Below are 17,947 nucleotides of genomic sequence, written 5' to 3' on the forward strand. Positions count from 1 at the left end.
AAACAGTTAAAGATTCTCTCACAAAATATATGTGTGTTCCAAAAAGCATAAAGAAGAATGCGTGTTCACAAAAACATAAGATTATAACGCACCAATCTGCCATTGACTTCCAACAACGTGTCTCTTAGATTTTCGTGTTTAACAACATATTTCATGGAGAATCAAATCGGTTCCGGACAGTTGTGAAACTTCCCTTGTGAGTCGAAAAAGTCCTCTACCATTTTGCAATTTGATAACACATCAAGATCGACTAAGACCATCTTCTTTCCTCCTAGTAACTAAGCAACTTTTGTTTGAAATATTTTCGTCTTCAACTTAAGAATTTTTGCAGATAAACAACAAAGATATCATAATTTTCACTGTGTTTCATTGTGTCTGACTATGTCCTTGGAAAAGACCTATGTAATTCCATAAATATTTATAGAGATGAATATAATTAAACTCGGTTGAATAAATTTATGGATATGAAGATGCCTTTCCGAGTCAAACACTGGTAATTCGTATGTAAATGAATTTATTCGACAAATTTCGTTACCATATGTTTCGATCCTTGTTTCGGATCCTTATCAATATACGAGGTGTGATCAAAAAGTAAGGTGACTTTTCATTTTTATAAGAAAATATTCATTTATTCATCCAAAATTATGTTATCCCCTTCAAAATAATCCCCCTCTGATACAATGCACTTGTGCCAGCGCTTTTTCCAGTCGTCAAAACACTTCTGAAATGCACTTTTGGATATTGCCTTGAACTCCTCCAGCGATGCAGCCTTAATCTCCTCAATCGTCACAAATCTTCGTCCTTTCATGGGCCTTTTCAATTTTGGGAAGAGGAAAATGTCGCAGGGGACCAAGTCTGGTGAATACAGTGGCTGAGGCATGATGACAGTATTGTTTTTGGCCAAAAAACTACTCACTAGTAACGACGTGTGCGCAGGTGCATTATCATGGTGCAGAATCCATGAATTTTCTTTCCACACTTCCGGACGTTTTTTTCTTAAGATCATCAGCTATTTCTCTAATCGTGATTCGACGATTTTTCAACACAATTTCTTTCACTTCCTGAACATTTTCGTCGGTTTTTGACGTGCTGGGGCGTCCAGAGCAAGGTTCATCGTTAACATTTTCTCGGCCCTCTTGGAATAACTTATACAATTTATAAAAATTTTTTTTGCTCAAAGTTGACTTACCGTACGCCACTGTCAACATTTCAAGAGTTTTTGAACACTTAATACCATTTTTTACACAAAAATTAATACAAACTCTCTGCTCCATTATTTTCAACAGCAAAAAATCGCCGAGCACGCAAACACGAGTCTAACCTTTATGCTTCTCACATAAAAACAACACATGCTATATAATCAAAACTGTGAACATATGATCGTGACGAGTGTACCAACACAACAAAAAAAAAATTTGAAATTAGGGTGTACAGAGCGCGCGAAATTCAAAAAGTCACCTTACTTTTTGATCACACCTCGTATAATGGACCTTCTGCAATAAGCCGCTGTTGGTCAACTTCACCGATTATGACTTAAGATCGCTTAGAACTTCTGACTTGCGGCTTATTGTAGAAGAACCGTAAAATTCAACAACATATCATTGTTATTCCCGGAACGCTAATTTTAATAGAGAATGGAAGAAATATCATTTGTGTTTATAGATATGTTCCGTCATTTCACACGATAACTTCGTATTTTCCAATTTCAACATTATCATATAAGTTATTATATAAATTATAATTACTATCACTCGTAATATGTATGAGATTGTCGGATTATTGAATTTTATTATGGTAAATATCTTTTTTAATATGTAATAATTCAAGTATGTATGTTTGTAATTAGCGTTCCGGGAAGAATAATATGTTGTTGAATTTTATACATTGATAAGGATCCGATGCGAAGATCGAAACGTATGGTAACGAAATTTGTCGAATAAATTCATTGACACACTAACCACCAGTGTTTGACTCAGAAAGGCATCTTTATATCCATAAATATTAACATTACAATTTAATTAATATTTTGTTTTTAATAAAAGAGCTGTAGAAAGACTATTTCTTATTTTTCATTTTATTCATACGAATTACTTGTTCATTTATATAAGCTTTCCTGCATTGTATCAGTAACAGATTTTTTGGCTAATCTGAAATCTTTCCTTAGTAAAAATATTTATAAAAATATGATAATGTATAATGAAACAAATGTAATCTGTACAAATATATATAAATGAGTAGAAAAGAATTAGTCATTTATATTTATATAATTACTTTCAATTGGTATGGAATTATATGAAAACTGTCGTATATATTATTTAAATATCAATTCAATCATATTATAATTCCAAAATCCAAATTAAAACAATATAAAAAAAAAACAAAGATTACAAAATTATATAAATGGAAAATAATATATATACCATCTCAAAAACGTATACACTTATAGCTTACTCTCTTCGCCACATTTATATTTAACAATTTAATATTAACGTAATTTATATCTTTTTTTCCACAGATTTCTTGTAAATCTTATTGAAACTACAATACGTGTTTTATCAACATAAGTTTTTATTCATTTCTATGAAGTACAAAATAAATATAAAATCAATTGTCAACGTTACTGCTTAGAAACAAATGAAAGAAGAAGACCGTTATTTCTTTTCTATTTCCTAACTTCCTCTTTACTGTTCTCTTCGCATTCGTCTACCAAATATCTTTGTAACACATTGAAACACTTCTGCGACTCACGACAATATTATAAGTAGAAGATATAGAAATTCTTAGGACCTTTCATATCAGCTTGTATACCTGAGGTCTGTTTTCTGTTCCTGCACTAGACTATTCTAGAACTCTCTTTCTCGCTTTAAACAAATATCAAACCTATATCTATTTCACTTTAAGTTCTAAAAGTGTACACTAGTTCAGCCACAGAAAACACTGGCATATTTGGAAATATATTTGCAGTGAGTATATTCGGAAGTATACCTGAGTATAAAAAAGTTGACTTGGGTATACTAGCAGCTATAGAGATACTCAAATTATTTGTATTTTTTTCACAGACATATGTTGGAAAGGAACAGATACGAAAATAATTTTAGAAAGGATGCCAAGCACTTTTCTTTTATCCATGCATTTTTAAAAAATTATAGAAATTTAAGTTCTATTCAATTCTCTTTCTAAAACTCTTTTTAGTATTATTTAGGCCCCTATTTTGTAATTCTCAATAATTGTAATGATGTACCTGCGCAATGACATAACGTTATTGATCATTACAGCCGTCAATTTTGAATTTGTCAATATCAAATCATTCATAATGAATATAGAAATATCCATTATGAATATATTCATTATAATGTAAAAACTATTTATATTTACACCCTGTATTAGTTTATTAAGTAATACGAATAAAACTATCAAATTAACATATTTAATTTAATGTATCAAAAAAAATTAAGAAAAACGAATTGTACATTTTAACATTTTTGTCGATCGAGTGATTCGTTAATTAAAGTTAAGTTGGATCGAAATGGCGAGAGAGAGAGAGAGAGAGAGAGAGAGAGAGAGAGAGAGAGAGAGAGAGAGAGAGAGAGAGAGAGAGAGAGAGAGAGAATTTATATTAAAGTTTATACATAGAAATTTAAAAAAGTAGATAGATCAAAAAACGAGTAAAGAAAGATCTAATATTTAAAATAGTAGGCCTATTCTTTTTGACTGAACTTTTGCATTAGTTCATCTTTTTTCCTTTTCTCTTTAGGAGGAAAGAAGAGGAAAAAAGATGAACTCGTGCAAAAGTTTAGCCAAAAAGAACAGGCCTATTATAACATTTCACATTACTTACAAAATTAATATTCGATGTCATAAAGTTATCATGGAACGTTTCATGATAACTTTATGACATCGAATATTAATTTTGGGATGTAATGTGAAAAATATACTATTTTAAATTAGATCTTTCTTTGCTCGTTTTTTGACTTATATCTACTTTTTTAATTTTTGTGTTTGCAACATCGAGCGGATTACGTCTTTTGATATTTTTTTAAACATAGAATTTTTGATCTTACTACAGCAATACCTGTCGAAACTTTTCGTCTCGTGTAGTATATATTATATATATCATTGAAATAAGTGAAATGATTAAGTGGTTTCAAATAGTCGTCGACCATCGTCGGCATCGTATACTCATATTGCACGTATCGGATAAAAGTACTGAGGCTGCAGGAAAAAAGCGTTCTCAATAGCAGCACTGTTTATCCCGGGAATTTTCGTGTATCCCCACTTTCCGACGCCACCCGGCATTCCCGGGCCATAAAACTGCCCGAGGCCCTCGTTGCCACGTTGCTGAGTGGCAGTTTCATTGTTGCCATTTTTTCTATCAACTGCGTACCATTCGAAGCTCACGCTCTAGTAAACATCATTTGTCCTTGTCTAATATTCGATAGACGACAAGGATGAAGTGTAGTTTCATGAGCGTTGCTAGGGTTGCTACAGGTTGCTAGCGTGAATCACATCCCGTAGGGGAGAGAGATTCGTTGCTAAGACGTTGTTTGCGGGGGAACGCTACTCACCGATTGGTCGTTTCGAGTAACGTTTTACCGCGTCGTGTGTCCGGTGTGTCGCCGGTGGCAATGGTGGCATCGTTCCTAATCGTTTCTTCAGTCCTTCTATCTACGGTGTCGTGAGTGATAGTACTTTCTCGTCCCACATTTTGTTATTTCTGCTGCATGGGTACCTATATTTCGTAAAACGTCGTGGATCGACGTGGACTGACTCAATTAAAACAATCTACGTAGACGACACGTTTTTTTAAGCGTTCGAGTGGGACCAATCGTGCTTTCACAATATATACGCAACTCGTGATTGGTCGGACTAAATGATGAAACAATACAATATATTAATGTTATTGTCCACAAGCCGGTAGAGCGTCGACACACGTCGGCCGGTCTCGACGATTTCGGCGTCATTTGTTGGTTATCTTAGTGCTCGTCAGCAGTGAATCTCGAGAACCTTGGAAACTTCGTCCAACTTGGTCGCGTGGAGAATAAGTAATTAATCAGCGGAACACGTGCAGAGGTAGATAGAAGTGAGGATGTGTGTTCGAATTTAACACGAAATCTTAACGTTTTTACACTCCCAGGACTTCTATTCTTGAAAAGAAACGTAACGTGTATTGCAGTATTTTCATTGTTCGCATACGAATTTCTTTTCAAGGATGGAGACCAGGAAGAGAAATTTTGATCGGCATTGTTGATGTTTCTTCGAGTCTGACACAGTCAACAAGTTTTACACTGCTTACAATTTTTTCGTAACTTTCTCTTGTTTTTGTCTTTCACGCTCTAATATATATTTATCTCGTTTCAAAGTGAAATATTTTCGACTTTCAAACAACGCCGAGCCTACTAATATGGGGCTTATTTTTCATTCCTGCATTAGAATTGTCTTTCTCACTTTAGAAAATCACGAATATCACTGTAACTTTCAAAAATACATCTTAATTCATCTGATAGACATATCTGTATTAATTAACAGGTACACCCAAGGACTTTGATTCTTTCCCTCGGTTACTTTAAAATTTCCAAAAATTCAGGTTATTTCGTCTTTATATAAAATTTAGTTGTAAGCGGACGTAAGGTTTAGTCGTATCGTTAATCGTGCACGTACTATGAGCATTAATGTAGAAAAGTGGTCATTTCTCAATTTGTGAAAATTTCCAAGGGAAAGAATCAAAATCCTTGGCGACATTGATTCGGCATTGTAAATTAATGATGAACTAGGAAGTCAAGGTGTAAGCCATGATGTAAATCAGTGTACCGTGATATCAGGCCTGTTCTTTTTGGCTGAACTTTTGCACCAGTTCATCTTTTTTCCTCTTCTTTCCTTCTAAAGAGAAAAGGAAGAAAGACGAACTGATGCAACAGTTCAGTCAAAAAGAACAGGCCTATCCATACACCATGGGTGCGTTCCAAATTACGCATAAAGGACACGATCATTCGTCCTTGTTATTCACCAAGTAATAAAGAAGGATAAAACATGCGCACTCTGAACATACCCTATAAATGTAGCTATGGCTGCGTTCGCCTTGTTGCTCACAGCGCTTGTGAGCATCAATTAAGGATCTCCGCACAATAAAAGGAACAGGAAATAGATAGGTTGAAATTCTTGGGGGCTCCGCGCACAATAAAAGGAACAGAGAACAGAGAATAAGAATTTCAATCTATCAGAAATCATGTATTATGGAATACACAGTGTGTATTTCCTGTTCCTTTTATTGTGCGGAGCCCCTTATCCATAGGTCTGTTTTCTGTGGCTGAACTAGTGTACACTTTTAGAACTTAAAGTGAGATAGATATATGTTTGATATTTGTCGAAAGCGAGAAAGAAAGTTCTAGAGCAGTCTAGTGGAGGAACAGAAAACAGACCACTTGTTTAATGTTTCCAGTTTTTGTTTCTTTAAATTAATTATATATCATTACTTGTGTGTGTACATGTTTTGACTAATCTTTTAGCCTTCCTCAGCAAAATTACAGTACATGTTACAACACGTTGGTTATCCATGAATCGTATAAAAGTCGTATGTTGAAATAACAAGGATAAAACACTTAAAAGCGTTGTGAACATGCAAAGGCGAACACAGCCTATGTAACATTAAACATAGAATTGAGAAATTTTAATATCAACCTTCGGTTATTCCTGAAAAGGTGACAAGTGCACGCAGAAATTTTGTAATAGCATCTTTTTTTGTACAGAATGTATTAACTGTCGTACGTTTCTAAGTACTCTGTAAAGACATAAGGTTCTTCTCGTTTTTCAAAATGCTTCGCGTTTTGAAACAAATATTGATACATTGGAATTATAACGTTTTTATGAGAATTCGTAGGATTTTGAATAATGGGATGATAAAATTGTGAATTGCAAATTTTAAATATATCTTCTTAATTTCTAATAACTAAATTACAACTGCAGAGTATCTCGGGCGATATATCTTCTACAGTTCTTAATCAAAGAGATGTAAAGGCTGAAGACATTCGGAGAATTATATCTTAGTTCTAGACAAAGGCATAGAGAATGGACTGCACGATCCGTATCTAAGTAGTGTATCAAATGTGGTCAACAATAATGAGAGAGAGGGACCGTGGGAGACGGTCAATCTCCCTCTCATTCTCTCTCCCATTGAATGGAAAGAAATAGAAATGGCCATCTGCCACGGTCCCTCTCTCTCATCCCTATCGACCATTTTCACACACGGATCACGTTCTCTGTGGCTTTGGTTCTAGGCTACAGTTTATCGATGCTTTCTGTTTAGTGACATACACCGACACAAATGTCGGTTTATCTTTCCTGGCATTCCATGAGTAACAAAGACAGAACGATACCGGTGTCGTTTGTATAATGGAAAGCGTTCTGTGTGTCACGTATATTATATAGCATAAATGCACACCGGATTTATCTCTATACTATTTGGGCTTAATTCCTGAATATTCAAATATTTATTCCAGTAATTTATATACACGTAACACATACTATAGATTTTCAGTGATAGTGAATATCGAAACGTTGATATTCGTGGAAACCGGGAAGTTGATATTAAATTATCAAGAGCACATTTTTTCCCTCTTAGTAAATATCTCGCTTAGTTTAAAGATTGGTAAATTGTGTGATAAATCAGTGGAATTATTTTTTAAAACATTTAATTTTAATGATTTTCTAATTTCGTCATTAGATCAGAGAAAACATGTCTAAGCAAGAAAGAGATAGAGGTTATGATGATCCCTATGAACCATCAACCAGTAGTGGACAACGCAGGTCTAAACCATATGACAAAAAACGATCGGAGCCGGTAAGTAAGACATGACACCAGGAAAAAGAAATGGTTGCTTCTTTATAAATATTAAATTAAAAAAAAACCGATACAGAAGATAAACCGTAGTTTTGAAATATAGGTGTTACTACATTTTTTCCATTTACACTCTAAATATTAAAAATTAATTATTTTATTTCTTGTTTTGATGATATAATTATTCAAGAACTTTTGCTAAATCAAAAAAACATACTTTTTCTAAATATAATTTGATATATATGAACCGAGTTCAAATATACGTTGCCAATACTGAAAATCTGTAATATAGGTAATGAGCGAAGTATATACTGTAGTTTGGTATGTCAATATATATCGGAACAGTATTATTATATGTATTAATCATGAGGCAATATTATAATTTATTCAAAAAGATAATCATATAAACAGGCAATTGGGAATTGGCGCTGTAGCGTGCACAGTTTTTGTTTCTTTAAATTAATTATATATTATATCATTACTCTCTCTCTTATGTACATGTTTCGCACCTGAGGTGTTTGCTGAGGAAGGCTAATCTTTTAGCCTTCTTCAGCAAAATTACAGTATATGTTACAACACGTTGGTTATTCATGAATCATATAAGTCATATGTTGAAATAATAGTCGATATCATTGTGTGGTAGTAACATTCCTCCATTTCAGAATAAAAATTCCCAGTTTGAAAGCTGGATGGTAGTTAATTATAATTTATATATATATGATAAAGACAATCTATATATTTCTTTAGAGAAATGTTTTATGCAATTATTTTTTATTATTATAAACAAAACTGTACAATTGTATTTTGTAATTAATGTATCTTATAATTAACTTTTTTTTTACAGGAACATTATAGAAGAGGAGCAGTAAAAGTTAGTATAATTTGCAATATTGTTATTTTAAATATAATATTTAAATCTTATATACACTTTTTAGTTTGATATATATTTAAAATACATTATCGCCCATTAATTTTAATACATTCCAGATTCGTTGATCTCTCTGTAAAAGATGAATGTATGTTAAATGAGAGTAAAGAAGGGCTACAAGCCAAAGTAACAGATTTAATGTACGTGGTAAGATACAAATAAAAAAAAATATGACTACATTAAAATAACAAACGTTTCATCTCCGATCGGGTCATTAGCAATGTTAAACATATAATATATGCCAAAGAATTACTTGAGCCATATTATACTATGTATTTTAATACACGCGAGCGAGATAAAGCGTTAATTCTTAAAAATTTCTCAATTCGAAACGTTTGTTATTTTAAATGAAGAGCGTTTTCTTAATAAGCGTTTAATATCTGAATGCCTTCATATACTAATGCAATAAAATAGTCTAAATTTACGCTCAGATACGGAAGGTGTACGTCATATTTATATTCAATTATTAAAAGACATCAAATAGTTATATTTTTTCGGTTATATAAACATTTTTGTTTATATATTGACATTGTCCTTTTTTTCTTGTTTTTTTTTTATTTTCATGGTTGACCTGACATGTCTATCTTATTATATTAAATGTATTAGTCATGTTTTGTTCGAGTTGCGATCAACATGCGTTTTTTAATTCGATACTCTTTAGTGAATATTAATTGTAATTAGTTGATCCAATGTTGAGACGAATTCCTTCTATGTCTTGGGATGTCACCAGTTTTATCGTTAATTTGAAACTTGTTCAATAGAAATATTTATAAGATAATTTTAATGTTTTGAATAAATTATAACATCAAATCTGCTAATCTGATGGTGATTTTTTCTTGGACATGAAGGGATTGATATTTTAAATTTGTTTTGCTGAAGATAGTTCCAAAGTGAACTGAAACGTACCTATTTTTTGGATTGAGGATTTAAGATTGCGTATTACCACGCTGACTCTCATTTGCTCTGTTTCTTTTGGAGTTTTTTTTTTGTTTGTTATTTTAATGTAGTCATATTTTTATTTTTATTTGTATCTTACCACGTACATTAAATTTGTTATTTTGGCTCGTAACCCTTCTTAACGTACTCTCATTTAATTTCATTACTTGAGCTATATTATATTATATGAATGTATATGAATGTATGTTTTGTACAAAAATGAGCCGGATGAGTTCATCTACTGTTATGAACATTTTGACCATTTGCGTACATCATATTTATACATTAATGTAAACATTTTTGAAGACTAATTTTGAAAAAACGAGGTTAATCCGGATATTGTTTGATTTCTAGAGATAAACAAAATACCCGCGCCAGGTCACGAGGTCAGAAGATGTTTATAGTGATATCAGAACATACTCACTGTTGTTTTGAATTCTTGAAAATCGATTTGATATTATTATTGATATTACTTATTAATATTAATAATAATATTACTATGTAAATTATATTAGCGATGCTTTCTTTTTGCTACTGTGTATGCGTTACATGTAATTTCGAAATAACATTGGCGAACCTGATAGTCATGAATATCTAGATACCTGAATATGTTGTGTTCGATCAGAGGAAATTAATTTCAAGCGGGAAGATATTAATGTAGTGTACTGAACTTTCGCATTAAAGAGGATTCAAATCCAGAGTTAAAATGTTAATTTTAATAAGAACATTCCAATTGCATATTAATCTTACTATGAATATGTAATTTCGCACTGAAATTCATATAAATATTTTGTATTAGATTTATTCTTAGAGCTATAAAAACTATTAACCAAATTTATTTTAACAAAATTAAAAAATCCATCAAAATAAAATTAAATAAAATTTATAAGAATAGGCAATGTGTTCTATTATAGCAGAGCGCCCGCTATTGCGCAGACGATTATGCAGTTCCATCTACGTCCACACATGAGCCAGTGGAAGATGTATCAGGTAAGTTTGTTATATGTTTATCATACTCTTTCATTTTCTTAATTATTTATTTTATGTAAATAGAATTTACATTTTTTAATTAGAAAATTATTATAACTATAAAAAATTCAAATTTTTCTATTATTTAGAAAAATACAATAAATTTAAACTAGTCAAAGTTTTAAAAAAATGTTTATGTACATCTAATAATTAAAGGTATGGTTCAAATCAAAACTGAAGTTAAAACTGAAATGGAAAATGTAGTTGAAATGAAAAGTGTAGATGAAATGAAAAGTGAAGGGGCTGAATCAACGCAGACGACACGTTCTCGACGTAAGATGGAAGCTAGTTTTGTTAGTAGACCCAGTACCTTAGTCTCTAAAAAAGGTTAGTATAAAATCTTAATGTGCTATGTGCAATATATATATATAATATATATAAATAGGATATCTTGGCATTTTCTGTATAAGTTTTGACAGTATATATATTCTATGAGTTTTAATAAAAAAAAAAATTTTTTAATGCTTTATTAAAAAGTTATAACAAAAATTTGCAATATGTAAACGAATAATTTTATCAAGTTTCTGCTTCAAATTGCTATCTGCTCGTGTCAGTACATGTTTAACATGATGTAATTTTGAATTTATTATTTTTTTCGAAACCCTTGCAAGAAAAGTAATAAATTCAAAATTATATCAATATTAGCATTAAGTAAGATGGACAGACAACAATTTCAAACTAGTAAAATTATTTTTTTACAAATTTTGTATTTTTGTTATAATTTTTTCCCATGTAAAAATTTTCTCTATTCTCTGTAAGAAACAGATACGATACCAGAGATTGGAAATACAGAATTTTATGAAAACTTGTGGAATATTTTTATAATATTGTGAATTATCTATCGTATATATTATAATTTTCATAGGCATGCCAGAAAAAAATTACATTTCTATTTTTGTAATTAATTTCTATCAATTTATAGGTAAATCTGGTCAATCTATAATGCTCAGTTCAAATCACTTCAAACTACCTACAGTACCCAATTGGTGTGTATATCAGTACAGGGTAGACTTTGAACCTGAAGAAAGTCGAACATTTATTCGCAAAGGCATGCTTAAACTCCATAAAGATAAAGTTGGTCCATATATCTTTGATGGTACTATCCTGTACTCGAGTACACGTTTACCAGATGTAAATATATCAATACTATTGCACTAGCGGATATGTGCGATTAAATGTTCATAAATATGTATGAAAAATTTCAGAAAATCGAGTTGTCGTCAGTAAGGAAATCCGACAATATACCCTTTAAAATAATTATATATTTAGTTGGAAGAATGATGCCTGAGGATCCACATTATATAACTATTTTTAACATAATAATGAGGAAACAATTGGAACATTTAAATTTACAATTGGTGGGCCGCGATTATTATGATGCCCGTAATAAAGTTAGTAAAAAGTTTATATGAATATATTTTCATTTTATTGAATGGAAAATTTAATAATTTTTGTAATAAACTATGTGATCGTTATAGGTTAGTGTACATCAATTTCGATTGGAATTGTGGCCCGGCTATATTACATCCATTAGACAACACGAACGCGACATTTTATTAAACGCTGAAATAACGCATAAAGTAATGCGTCAAGAAACATTATATCATACATTAATGGATTGCTACAGACGTAGTGATAATTATAGAGTAAGTAAATGTTAACTTTTATTTGTATATCTTGCATTTTTGTTTTTAATTTCATTTATTTAAGAACTTACACAAAATCTAATTTAAATTTGTGACATATTTTAAGATTGAGTCTAACGCTGAAAAGTAAAGGAAAGGCCTCTATTATGAAATACCGAATTCATTTTTGATAAATGCTAGAAGTCTATGGGCAGAACTTAAAAAAATAATAGGTCATTTTGAAGGGAATTTAATAAGCTTTAAGATAACGTTATATAAAATTTAATTCAAATTTCATTTTTTTTTAATTAAAGAAATGTAAAGAGTGAGCAAATCACAAAAAGTCAAAAAATTGTGGTCCTAATATGAGACGCCCCGAGAAATCGATAGTAAAACGCAAAATATATCAGTATTGCAATTAAAAAACTTTATTTCATGTTTCTAAAATGCAAACAAACACAGTCAGGGTGCGTGAAAAATGAGCATGCGATAGATTATATCCAGAACTCGTCTTCAGGTAGAATCAAGCATCGCAGAAATAGGCACTCGACGTTCATTCCGATTTCAGTCCTTTTTATTATAGTACAATAACATTTACTCTTTAGCGACGATTTTCACTATAACATAGGAGCATGGGTTATTTGATATTAGAAATATCCTGGGTATCTCATGTTACGATTTCCACGCCTTATGGCTTTATGATCATCAAATCTAACTTCTGTAATTGAACAATTCAACGTATCCCGTATTTTTCTATTAGTACAACCTTACTCTATCACTACATTTACTGTATCACTACATGAAGAATTTATTTTGCCTACATGAAGAATTTATAAAATATTTATTTATTAAATAATAAACAAGATTTCAAGGCTCATCTCAATGAAACTTGAAGATATCTAAATTCTAAAATCTTTTTTTACAATGACTATAGGCATGATCTAATAATGAATTTTTTACTACTTAAACAGTTTTCAATCCAAGAGCAATAAATTCATGGTGGAACTAATAGATAGCATTTATTAATTTAGCAGAAACGCCGTTATCTCATATTAGGCGCCTATCGCATAATAGGTGACTTTCCTTTAATAAAGATTTATATAAATATACATAAAGTACATATATTATTTATATTATCTTTTATTCATAAGCAATTCAATTGAAAATTTTTTCTTTACATTTTACTTTTACACAATAAGATAAAGTAAAAAAAACTTGGAGATACCAAACATTTCTTAAATTTGCTTTCATGTATATGAGCAATTTTGAAAGGTCTGTTGATTCAAAATTCTGCTCAAAAAGTTATAGTTTATATTACTTATCATAGATTATGTGCTGTTGTATTTTTTATTTTATGTACTCTAAAAATAAGAAGAATTATACACATTTCAGACAGAATTCTGTAATAGTGTGATTGGAATTATGGTACTTACGGACTACAACAATCACACTTATCGGATTGAAGACGTAGATTTCGAAACTAGTCCTTCTTCAACATTTCCGATGAAAGATGGACGACATATATCATATCAGGAGTATTATAAAACTAAATATAAAATAAACATTTCAAGTGCCTCACAACCTATGCTGGTGACAAGAACTAAACCAAAAATGCGAAATGCTGGGCAAGGAGACCTTGTATATTTGGTTCCCGAATTGTGTCGTGCTACAGGTACGTTTGACACTTGAATATGTATATTTAAAATTTTTTATTTAATAAATAAGTATAGATAAATTTGTTTTTACTGATGGAACTTTCTTACAGGTTTAACCGATACAATGAGGGAGAACTTCCACCTAATGAAGGCATTAGCGGTGTACACGTGCATTTCGCCTACCTCCCGTATAGACAAACTCATGCGGTTTAATAATAGACTCCGCCAGGAACCAAAAGTCTTACAAGAATTTAAAGATTGGAATATGTCATTAGACAAAAATTTGTTAGAGTTTCCTGGTAGACTGCTAAATTGTGAAAGACTTTTATTTGCCGACAACAGACACATAAATAGTTTCAATGGAGACTGGACTCGAGACATGCAGAAAACGCGCATGCTAAAACCTACAATGTTAAGACATTGGATAGTCCTCGTATCTGAGCGAGACATGCACGCTGTACATGTAAATAACTTTCACCAATACATATATATATACATTATATACACATATATATGTATATATATGCAAATATTTACTTTAATCTTCGATTTTTACAGAAATTTATAAAAATGCTGCTAACAGTGTCACAAGGAATAGGATTCAGAGTTGAACAGCCGCGATTACAGGCCATACGTGATGATAAGGCAGGCACATACGCTGAAAATCTTGAATATATTTTAAGTAAAAGTGTACCAGAGTTGGTGTTCTGTATAGTGAGCAATAATCGCAGTGATCGGTATGCAGCTATTAAAAAAAAATGTTGCTTGGACAGACCTGTGCCGTCACAAGTTTTTTTACAAAAAAATGTGAATGGTAGAAACACCATGACTATTGCTACGAAAGTAGCAATACAGATGAACTGTAAATTAGGTGGAGCACCTTGGACTATCGAAAACCCATTGAAAGGATTAATGGTTATTGGGTTTGACATATGTCACGACGCCAATACTAAGGGCAAAGATTTTCGTAAGTATCTTTTAGTATTAATTTGATATTTTTATTTTAATATTTTAATAATTGTTATTTTTATTTTAATTTTTATGCTTTTTCAAAATTTGAATTATCCAAATATTTTAATTAGGGATGCGCCGGATATCCGGGAAATATCAGGTAGTTGACATTATTCGGCACTTTTTTACTGTCCGACAGGATAGCCGGATGTCATTAGTATCCGGTAATATATCCGGTTGAACCTTTATATTGATAGTTTGTGTCATTAATGCAGAATTTTATTCTTTTTAACTGAATTTCTGATATTGTTCTTTCCTCTTTTTCTTATCATGTTGAGAGGATAAAGAAAATCGTTATCGTTGTTTTTTCTTGCTGTTCTTTTTTTTGGAAGCCATTTTTCAGATATCCGGCAGGATATCCGGGGATAATTGCCTTGCCAGATATTCGACCGGATCTGAAAACAAATGTAATGCCGGACATCTGATAATCGGTATCCGTTGATTTTACTATTCAGTGCATCCCTAATTTTAATTATGTACTAAAATAAATCATTCTAAATTTATAATTATAGTGGCTATGGTGGCAACTGTGGACCAAACGCTGACACAATATTTTAGCTCTATTGCTTTATTTCATAGCAATGAAGATCTCGGTGACCAACTTTGCGCAAGTGTAAGGAAAGCTATCATGGCTTATAAAGAAAGAAATAAGGCTTTCCCTGTACATCTTTTAATTTATCGAGATGGTGTTAGCGAAGGTCAAATCAGACAAGTTTATGAAAATGAGGTGCAAAAATTAGAAAAAGCACTTGAAAAGTTGTATTATGGTCCGAATTTTAAGCTAATCTTTATTATTGTAACTAAAAAAATTAACGTTCGGCTGTTCGATATGAGAGGTCGTAACGCTAATCCACGTACCGGAACAATAGTAGATGACGTAATCACCAATCCGTTAAGGTACGATTTTTTTATTGTGTCGCAACAGGTTAGGCAAGGTACAATTTCACCCACTTCGTATAATGTGATTTTTGATAATACTGGACTGGAAGTAGATATAGTTCAAGTTGTTACATACAAGTTGACTCATATGTACTATAATTGTTCAACTACTGTCAGAGTACCAGCGCCCTGTCATTATGCGCACAAATTATCGTTCTTAGTGGGACGATTTCTACATCAACCTCCAAATTCACAGTTGGAGAAACAGTTATTTTTCTTGTAACAAGAAAACGGTTTTTTCCCCATTATAGATATATATCCAATACAAAAGAGTTAGCTATGGACCTCAATGGGTACATCCAGAAGCACGACCACTCACATAGCGCTCGATGAGTTCTTGCATCTGATTGGCATGTTCCATTAGATCGAAAAATGTAGACCAAACAGATACAAGAGCTCACTGAGCGCTCAGTGAGCGGTCGTGCTTTTGGATGCACCTAATATGATCTGGGTAAAATTTCATCGAAATCGATTAATATCTTCAGGTTGTCTCTCGACTTTGAAATTAGTAATAGCGTATTCGATTTACTGACTCGACCCGACTCCGAATCAACAGTCTGTTCTTTTTAGCTGCATTTCTTATAGCAATTTAGCTCTTCTTTTGCAGCTAAACAGAACAGATCATTGACTCGGAGTCGGGTCGAGTCAGTAAATCGAATACGCTATAAGTTTACGCATTTCTTGGATACATTGTGTCAAAATTTGAAAAAATATTTGAATTTCAATACAATTTGGTACTATTCGTTTTTCTTTTGGTCGCTGAACAAAATCCGAGGTCAGAAATACATATTTCAAAATGGCGGATCTATAACATATTCTTATATAAAGAAAATTTATTATTATTGCGAGATATAAATAGCGCAAACACATTAAATTCATATCAGACCTGATTAAGCCTAATCAAAGGGTAAAACTATATAATACATAAAATAGAGTAGGCCGAAAAAACATTTTTTTTTAAATCGATTACGAAGACCCCCCAAAAGTTAGCTATGGATCTCAATACATGAGTAAAATTTCATCGAAATTAATTAATATCTTCAGGTTGCCCCTCGACTTTGAAATTAATAAGTTTTTCTTGGATACATGTGTCAAAATTCAAAAAAATATTTGAATTTCATTACAATTTGGCACTACCTGTTTTTTTTTTTGGTCGTTGAACACGAATCCGAAGTCAGAAGTATACATTTCAAAATGACGGATCCATAACATATTCTTATATAAAGAAAATTTGTTATTATTGCGAGATAAATAACGCAAACACATTAATACTGCCATTTTGAAATGTGTACTTCTGACCTCGGATTCGTGTTCAGCAACCAAAAGAAAGGCAGGTAGTATCAAATTATAACGAAATTCAAATATTTTTTCGAATTTTGACACATGTGTCCAAGAAAAACTTACTAATTTTAAAGTCGAGGGGCATTCTGAAGATATTAATTGATTTCGATGAAATTTTACTCATATAATTGAGATCCATAAGCTAACTTTTGGAGGGTATTTCTAATCGATAAAAAAAAAATTTTTTTTCGACCTACTCTATTTTATGTATTATATAGTTTTACCCTGGTTTGATTAGGCTTAACCAGGTCTGATTTGAATTTAATGTATATGCGCTATTTATATCTCGCAATAATAACAAATTTTCTTTATATAAGAATATGTTACGGATCCGCCATTTTGAAATGTGTACTTTTGACCTCGGATTTGTGTTCAGCGACCAAAAGAAAAATAGGTAGCACCAAAGTGTATTGAAATTCAAATATTTTTTCGAATTTTGACACAATATATCCAAGAGATGCGTAAACTTAATAATTTTAAAGTCGAGGAGTAACCTGAAGATATTAATCGATTTCGATGAAATTTTACCGAGATCATGTTGAGGACCATAGCTAACTTTTGGGGAGTATTCCTAATCGACTAAAAAAAAAAATTTTTTCGGCCCATCCTTATATATATATATATATATATATGTTGTAATCACGTTTTGCAA

The 17,947-nt window shown here is 31.6% G+C and overlaps 1 protein-coding gene across 4 annotated transcripts; it reads left to right on the forward strand.

Annotated features, from left to right (window-relative positions):
* Positions 1-4,850: 4,850 nt before the first annotated feature.
* Positions 4,851-16,198, forward strand: LOC108765219 (protein piwi-like). Of its 4 annotated transcripts, none has more exons than XM_018513832.1 (12): positions 4,851-5,070; positions 7,718-7,834; positions 8,676-8,702; positions 10,610-10,685; positions 10,881-11,051; positions 11,647-11,855; positions 11,930-12,115; positions 12,203-12,370; positions 13,742-14,021; positions 14,115-14,467; positions 14,563-14,971; positions 15,528-16,198. In XM_018513832.1, the coding sequence occupies exons 2-12, from the start codon at positions 7,730-7,732 to the stop codon at positions 16,175-16,177; spliced, it is 2,634 nt and encodes an 877-aa protein (XP_018369334.1). In that variant the 5' UTR covers positions 4,851-5,070; positions 7,718-7,729; the 3' UTR covers positions 16,178-16,198. The 4 variants fall into 4 exon arrangements, with proteins under 4 accessions (XP_018369334.1, XP_018369325.1, XP_018369321.1 ...); XM_018513823.1 differs by lacking the exon at positions 4,851-5,070 and adding an exon at positions 7,360-7,642; XM_018513819.1 differs by lacking the exon at positions 4,851-5,070 and adding an exon at positions 7,360-7,614.
* Positions 16,199-17,947: the final 1,749 nt, after the last annotated feature.

The sequence above is a fragment of the Trachymyrmex cornetzi genome, unplaced genomic scaffold (genome assembly GCF_001594075.2).
Source record: "Trachymyrmex cornetzi isolate Tcor2-1 unplaced genomic scaffold, Tcor1.1 scaffold117, whole genome shotgun sequence".
NCBI lineage: Eukaryota > Metazoa > Arthropoda > Insecta > Hymenoptera > Formicidae > Trachymyrmex > Trachymyrmex cornetzi.

What these genes read in the sequence shown, in the direction of transcription:
- LOC108765219 (XM_018513832.1), top strand. Translation starts at nt 7,730, where the DNA reads ATGTCTAAGCAAGAAAGAGATAGAGGTTATGATGATCCCTATGAACCA. An exon ending in ACAAAAAACGATCGGAGCCG is followed by an intron (nt 7,835 to 8,675) that starts GTAAGTAAGACA and finishes TTTTTTTTACAG; the next exon opens with GAACATTATAGAAGAGGAGC. An exon ending in ATTATGATGCCCGTAATAAA is followed by an intron (nt 12,116 to 12,202) that starts GTTAGTAAAAAG and finishes TGATCGTTATAG; the next exon opens with GTTAGTGTACATCAATTTCG.